Genomic DNA, 7,254 nt, shown 5'->3' with positions numbered 1-7,254 from the left:
GCATTGAGTGTTTTGTCTGTGAGTCGGCGAATCCGGGAGCAGGTACTTCACTCAGACCTACGGGCCCTGCACCCCGGCCTCAGCGCTGAGGCGGGGACACTCTGGAAAGAGTGTGCGGACACGGTGCGCGCGCCACCCAAAGGCGCCCTCCGCGTCCTCGCCTTGACTGAGCACAAAGCAGAGACTGGCGCTGGCTGGGGAGAGATCGCGTCGGAGGAAAGGGACCCCCACGAGCCACGTTGGGGCCGGCTGCTGTGCCCCCCAGCCCTGAGCTGTTGGCAGCTTATTGGGAGAGAAACACTAAGAGGTGCTTGGTGTTGCAGACGGGTGCCCGGGCGCAGCTGCCGTGCCTCTGAATCATTTTTGAAGCATCCAGGATTTTACGATGAAGATGTCTTATCTGCCGAGGTCAGGTTGCAGGCTGTCAGACTGGATGCTAATTTTAGTAACGAGAGAGAAATGCTTGCGTGAGGCGCTGAAGTGGGTGGGGTTGGGGTAGGGGTGCGGTGCTCAGGGGACCATAGTGCGGAGCTGGGTCTTGAATTGGTGCCGGGGGTGCCAGAGCCGCTGCCCCCGCGGCAAATGCCTCACCCCATAGCATCAGTGCAACTGCATGGATTTTGTTTTGTTCCCGGGGGGCGGGGGGATGATGAGAATAACGCCCAGTTGCACTCGGGGGTCCTTTGGGGATTGAACCTGGGCCAGCCGCGTGCACGGCAAGTGTGTCACCAGCTCCAGCTCATGGGTTCTTCCTGAGTGTGCCCTAGGCAGGCTTTTTATTTCCATGGGTGAAGTGCTGAAGGGCTCAGGCCTGCTTGGCAGTGGGGAAGGACTGGGGCCCAAGTGGACACAGGGCGACAGGGACGCTTTCCACACCTCCGGCCTGTTTCCCGTCAGGCAGAGCCGCCCCTGGCCGGTGCCCCCTCTCCCCCCAGAAATGTTTATCAAGTGCCGTAAATTGTGACGCATCACTGACGTGAGCAAAGGCACACCCTGTACTTCTCTGCCTGTGGCCAGCCTCCACCCTCTCTAGGGGACCCCCCTCATCCCCAAGGAAAGAAACTCAAGGGTAGGAGGGGACCAGTCCCATCTGTCTGAGGGACCGTAAGAAAAACCCCAGGCGGACGAAGGGCATAGGATGACAATTTGCTTCCTAAACTTTTTGTGGTCGTGTACCCCGGGTCCTGCCTCTGGTCCAGATGTCCATGTTCTGTGGGGTCCACAAAGTCCCAGAAACTTTAAAAATCCCACCCAGGTACTTAACAATGCTGGAGAGAGTGGGGAAGGCGTTGGCTTTGCATGTGCACATCCGATCCCCGCATCATATACGGCTCCCTGAGCGCAGAGCCAGGAGTAAGCCCTGAGCATGACCTGAGGAGGCCCAAACACCAGAAAAATAATAAAGCAGACACAGCCAGAGGCAGGGCAGCCCCGAGGCTCAAGGAGGGGGTCACAGGTTGGCTCAGTGGCCAGACACTCCAAGCCCCACGGTAGCGCTCACCTGACCGAGTTGTCTCAGCCGGGCTGTTTTCCTTTGCCTCGTCTTCTTGGACTCGTTTCACTGGACTGGGTTACTTTCACTTATTCTTCCAACAACTTGAAATTTTTGCGAGTTACACAGGTCTAGAACGTTAGCCTAACCTGACAGGTGCTGGGCCAGAAGCGGGACCATACGCTGGTGGATTCTGGATTTGGGCGTCCGGGTCGGCAAACCTGAAGGGATCATGGGGAGACCCCGAAGCACCCACAGCCCTGGCAACACTCGGGTCATTTATTCCGAGACTATTCTTCCCTCTCCCCACACTCCTTTTTGGAGGTTGGGGCTAAAGTTTAACTGCCCGCAGGGGCCGAGTTCTGTTTCTATGTTGAGTCCAGAGTCTTGCTGAGAAGTTCTTGTTCCTAACACAAGGAACAGTGCAACGGATTCTTAAAACGGTCCAATTCTGATTTGTGCTTCAGAACCAGAGTTTGTTTCAACTGCTCCAAACCTCTTGGAACTGCTTCCCTGTACCCGGGTGGGTTTTCTAGATGTGTCTCGTCAAACTAAGTATGGCATGATTCGCATCAGTGAGCCTCAGGTGACTTGGCCATTTCTAAAACTACAATCTTCTTCTGAGCAAACTGGGGTCGATTCAGTCCGTTTAAGGCGGTAGATTGAGTGAAGGCAGATCGATCCCCAGCACCATACATGGTCCCCCCAGAAACTGCCAGGGGTCACTCCTGAACGCAAGGCCAGGAATAGCCCCTGAGCACCAGCGGGTCTGGCCTCATATAGGTTCTGTTCTGGGAAATAAGCCAGGTGTTTTTAAATGATGGCAGCACTGTTGGAACTATCGTACGGAACCTCCGCAAGCTATCTAAAGACAAGGCACAGTGATGTGGGATTTCACTAGACTCATTCCAGAGTTTCATGTGAGGGAAAAAAAGGCCAGAGTCAAGGATGGGTACAGGATGTGTTTTTAAGTCGTTGGTAGTAACACAACACTCAGTCTGAGCAGAGAAGTCGCCTGAAGTGGAGGGCCGTGCCATGCCCTGATTTAACTGGCCCAAGTACAAACTGGGCCGTGGGGGTGTGACATCTCTCTGGGGGGCCCTGGTATGCAGCAAGGTAGCCGTTCCTGTCCAACTCAGAAGCACCTTCATTGACACGGAGGGCGTTCTGGCTCCGGATCTCCTGAAAGCACCAGAAATCCGTGTTCCCGAGGACACCCAAGCTAAAAGGCTGCGGGGGTCCCAGGGGCAGCTGTGGGGGCTCAGGCTAGCACAGAGGGAGGCACGTGCTGTGGAGGGGAAACTGGTGGCCTCCACCTGGCAGTGAGGGACCCGGGGACCCCAACTCACACATTGGAAGCGCGAACAGAAAAGGAGGTGCTAGAAGGCTGTGAGGTTGGGAGCGTGGGAAATGGTACTGTGTGGGGAGTCGTGGCTTCCGCGGCGGGAGCACCTGAAGACACAGTGAGCAGAGGCCAGCTGCTGGACCCCAACAGTGTCCACAGCAGCCCCGAGGTGACGCTGCTGTCCCTGCCGCCACCTGCCCCGCACTGCTAGTCCCCAAGGAAATTTCTCCCCAAAGGCCACCTCACTTCCACTGCACTTCCCAAACCTATTTCTGAAACTTGTGTTCTGAGGCGCGGTCACCTCCAAGAGCAAACTCCAGTCCACGACAAAGAACGGTCCAGAAAGATGCACCAGCAGAGCTGGGCCGGCGAGGACTGGAAGAACAAAGGAAGCACCCCGCCCGCGTCAACTCTTGGCATCTCAGAAGGTTCCTGGGGAGGGAGGCAGCAGCCACTGTGGAGTGGCGGGCTTCAGGCAGGGGGGGCCTGGGAGAGGGTCTGAGCCACAGGCTCTGAGCTCAGGTGACCATGAGTTAGAAAAAGGTACACGGGCCGGATGCCATGTAAGACAAGCACTTTAAGCCCCGAGCTCTCTGCAGTCCTGGGAGAGGAACTTTTTTTTTTTTAAATCTCTTTTTGGGTCACATCTGGCGATGCTCAGGGGTTACTCCTGGCTCTGCACTCAGGAATTACTCCTGCTGGTGCTCAGGGGACCACATGGGATGCTGGGAATCGAACCCGAGTCGGCCGCAAGCAAGGCAAATGCCCTACCCGCTGTGCTATCTCTCCAGCCCCGAGAGGAACTAAGACTCCTGCCGTGGAACCTGGGCAAAGACTGCTGGGGAGGTTTCTAGAAGGGCCCTTGGCTGCTGATTATGTCATGTAGGAGTGATTATGTCATAAAGCAGACAAAAGATCTGAAACGGAAGGGAATTCATTTGGACACTGAGAAGAGCCAGTGGAATTCGAGAAACCCTTCCCAGAGCTTGAGTGTTAGCTGGAGGGTGGGAGACGGAGGCGGGCAGGGTGGCCGGGGGCGACCCTTGTTCCCAATCCCCAGACCCACAGCTAGAGCAGAGCCGGTCCAGTCCCCCTGACCATCACGCACACAAGACCGCCAAGGACAGCAAACTTTTGATGAGTGGGAGTTATCCTGCCAAACACAGGATCTAAATCCTCAACACATCGATTCAACACTTGGAACTATCGTCTGAGGAAGAGCCTCAAGGAGACGGCAAAGCAAAGCAGATCCCAAGAGGAGCCAGGGCCGCCAGCGCGGCGGAGAAACCGGCCTGAGACCGAGAACTCACTGGAGAGCCGGGCGGTGGGCTGGAACCGTGACCAAGGAGCCCCTAGAGGTGGACAGGAGAGCAAAGAGGACGCAAGGATGGGCCCGGAGGAAGTAGATGCTCACAGAGCGAGGGGCCTGGCTGCAGGGACGGGCAGTGGACGGGAGGTGGAGGCGCTGCAGTGGTGGCTCGACGTGGCTCTGAGGCAGATACAAGCTCACGGTCTCCAACTCGCACGGGCTGTGAGCAAACGCCCTGCCAGCTCATTGCCCATTTCTGCCAGCCAGCCAGCACAAACGGGTGAGGATGACTGACTGCAAATCGACACCTCAGGTACTTATCCGAAAGACACAAAGAAGCGTTCAGGTAGCATCGGGCCAAGCTAGGCAGGTGTGGCCGAAGCGAATCACCGCGCGTTCAATGACGTCCGCCTGGAAGTTGGCGCTTCAATTTTGAGCCACACACACAGCATGACCTAAGTTTGTAGTAACCGTTACCAGATGCGCGCAATGTCTGCGTCTCCAGGAAGGACCTCTCACACACTTGCCACTCACGCTGGCCCCGGGAGAACACCAAACCAGACCCATCGAGCGAGACTCCGGGGCTGGAACTCAGAAGTGCCACAGTGCGGGTTCAAGGTGGGCTTCTTAGGAGACCCGCTCCCCAAGAAACGCTTGAAGGACGGAGTATTTCAAGGGCTGTCGTGTATTTGTGGGCAAGAGAAAAAAAGATTACAACAGAAGTTGTTACAAACATTTTTGTTGACCCTAGAAGCTGATAAAACACACAATTCAAGGCCACAAAAACAATTTTCCTGGGAGTAGAAAGAGAATAAAGATGTGACGGTGTAGCTGGGTGTGAAATGCTCCCCACCCACGGCTACCTCTGCGCTCAGATCTGTCAAAGGGCCAAGGAGTCCTCATTCCTCCGAACCGAGAATGAAGTGATCTGACACATACGTGTAAATCAGTATGTGCAGTCAACATGCAACAGCAACTCCATCGCGAGGTGTAGGGCTGTAGAATTCGCACTAATAAGTAGAAAGAAGGCAGCAACATGGAGGGGATGTGCCTAATGTCCACGTCCTGGGCCAGAGAAACAGCTTCTACCATGGCAGCCGGCCGGACTCCTGAACCAGGCTCCCCGCTACCTCTGGAATAGTGTTAGGAATACCACCAAAGACCAAACACAAGATAAATTTCATATCTATATTTCAGAAAACCTACTTGAATACACTTTGAAACAAGAGTACAACAAAATAGAATATACTTCAAATGTTGAATATACAAACTATTATAGTTCAAATCTGAACACTGGTACTTTCCCTCTTAAACTTCAACTAAAAAAAAGAAAAAAAAACTCCAGGTATTAGAGCTATCTGACAAAAATTCATGCTGGGCCTGAACTGCTATGTCGGCACCGATGCAGGGCTGCTGAGTGACACAGGCATGTGACAGCAAAAGGCCGGAGCCAACTGTGAATTTGTCCACAATTAAGAAACCGACAGACTTAAACTACCATATAAAATGTTACATGTAAATTCTATAACAATACTGTGCTAGGTACAAGATTTTAAAATTTTTCTTTAATAAAAAAGCTTTACACAAACAAGCCATTAGCTTATTTCAAGAAAGAAAACCGAAAATTAGTCTAAGGCCTTTGTTTTAAATCAGCTTAAAAGCTATATGATAAAAAACAAAACAAAACAAACAAAAAAAAAAACCCAAAGGAAAAAAACACACTAGGTCATTTTTTGCTCTCCTCCTTCTGAAGCTTTTGGATCCGTTCTTCAATTCACATTCTACAAGAACTATATTAGCAGAGTCTTCACATAGCACCAGTTAAGTGAGTTCTGTGTGAACACAGTAAGAATTGCTGGTATGCATATAAAATGCATCGAGAATCGCTCTAGGTAACAATGCGATCGCCCGCCCCTACCCCGTGGAACTGTCCCTCTTACAGAACGTTAGTGTGCCGAGGCTTAGTGTGACTGACATTGTAGTGACTGGCTTGGTCCCTCTGAGCCTTCTGATGGACGGACGGGCTCCGCGTCCCACCGGAAGAGGCAGTTTCCGTCAGCATCTGATATGAAGTTAGTTCACTTCCCACTGAAACATGGGAAAGGTAATTGACTTCCAGTAAGATGATTTTCTCCTACGCATCAAAACGTTTAAAGTCAGTCTTCTTTGACTTTCCCCGCAGCCATCCCTTCCAAGTGTTTCCGTCAGTTCCATCACGGACAGTCTTACTTCTCACAGGTCACGAGTCCCTCCGTTTTCATGGTGACGGGAAGGGCGATGGCTGACGGCGCGCTGACCACCACGACGTGGGTGACCGTCTTGCCGCCGTCGGCGGGCTTTTCCTCCTGGGCCAGCTGCAAGGTCTTCCCGTCATGCTCTGGCCTTTTGGCCAAGGCTTCGGCCTGAGCCTCGGGCCCCTTGATGACCGCGCTGATTACCCGGGGGGGTGTCTGGCTGGAGGTCTGGGGGGCAGGCACGGAGAGTCTCATGACGGGGGTACCATGGGCGATGGAAACGGGGGTAAGTGCTCTCACGGCCAGAGGGGTGCCCACAATGTTAATGCTGCCCGAGCCAGGCAGACTGGACTTGGTCTGCAGCTGGCACTGCGCCAGCTGCGTGGCAGGGATGGTGATGATCTTGGCAGGCTGCATGGTGATTTTGTCTCCGCTCTCGGCCGCGGCAGGCACCACGGTGGGGATGGTCTGGATCACCACCTTCGGGGAGCTCGCGGTGCCGGGGCTGCTGCTGCTGACCAATGGCGCGCCCGCGTTCACAGACTGGACGGCCACCGTGGAGATTTTCTGACCCAACGATGTCATTACGACGGGGACCTGCATCGCCACACGGACTGTCCTAGATTCCAAAAAGTTTCAGTATTAGAAAACTGGTCTGGAACAGAATGAGGCACACACACCCGAACCGTGTATGGTGTTCCTAGACTTTACAAACACTCTGAGAATCCCTGAAGGGCAGAATATGAAAGATCACAAAACCACACATTTGGGAAAAGCCCACGTTAAGTTCTTAAATCGCCGTTAACAAGCAATTTCAGTGAGTTGACACATCTCCATGGAAAATCAAATACACCTACAATCAGTGGGTTCTTAA

At 53.6% G+C, this 7,254-nt stretch overlaps 1 protein-coding gene across 4 annotated transcripts in view; it reads right to left on the bottom strand.

Moving 5' to 3' along the window:
- Positions 1–5,320: 5,320 nt before the first annotated feature.
- ELF2 (E74 like ETS transcription factor 2) overlaps positions 5,321–7,254 on the bottom strand; it is a 46,535-nt gene continuing 44,601 nt past the window's right edge. For all 4 annotated transcript variants that reach the window (XM_056134530.1, XM_056134531.1, XM_056134532.1 and 1 more), the window contains one exon: positions 5,321–6,999. In XM_056134530.1, the coding sequence (XP_055990505.1) occupies positions 6,372–6,999 (628 nt within the window). In that variant the 3' untranslated portion in view covers positions 5,321–6,371. The remainder of the gene's footprint in view (positions 7,000–7,254) is intronic.

This window comes from Sorex fumeus, unplaced genomic scaffold (assembly GCF_029834395.1).
Source record: "Sorex fumeus unplaced genomic scaffold, SorFum_2.1 ptg000099l, whole genome shotgun sequence".
NCBI classification, from domain to species: Eukaryota; Metazoa; Chordata; class Mammalia; order Eulipotyphla; family Soricidae; genus Sorex; species Sorex fumeus.
This window is presented reverse-complemented; position numbering and strand designations above follow the sequence as displayed.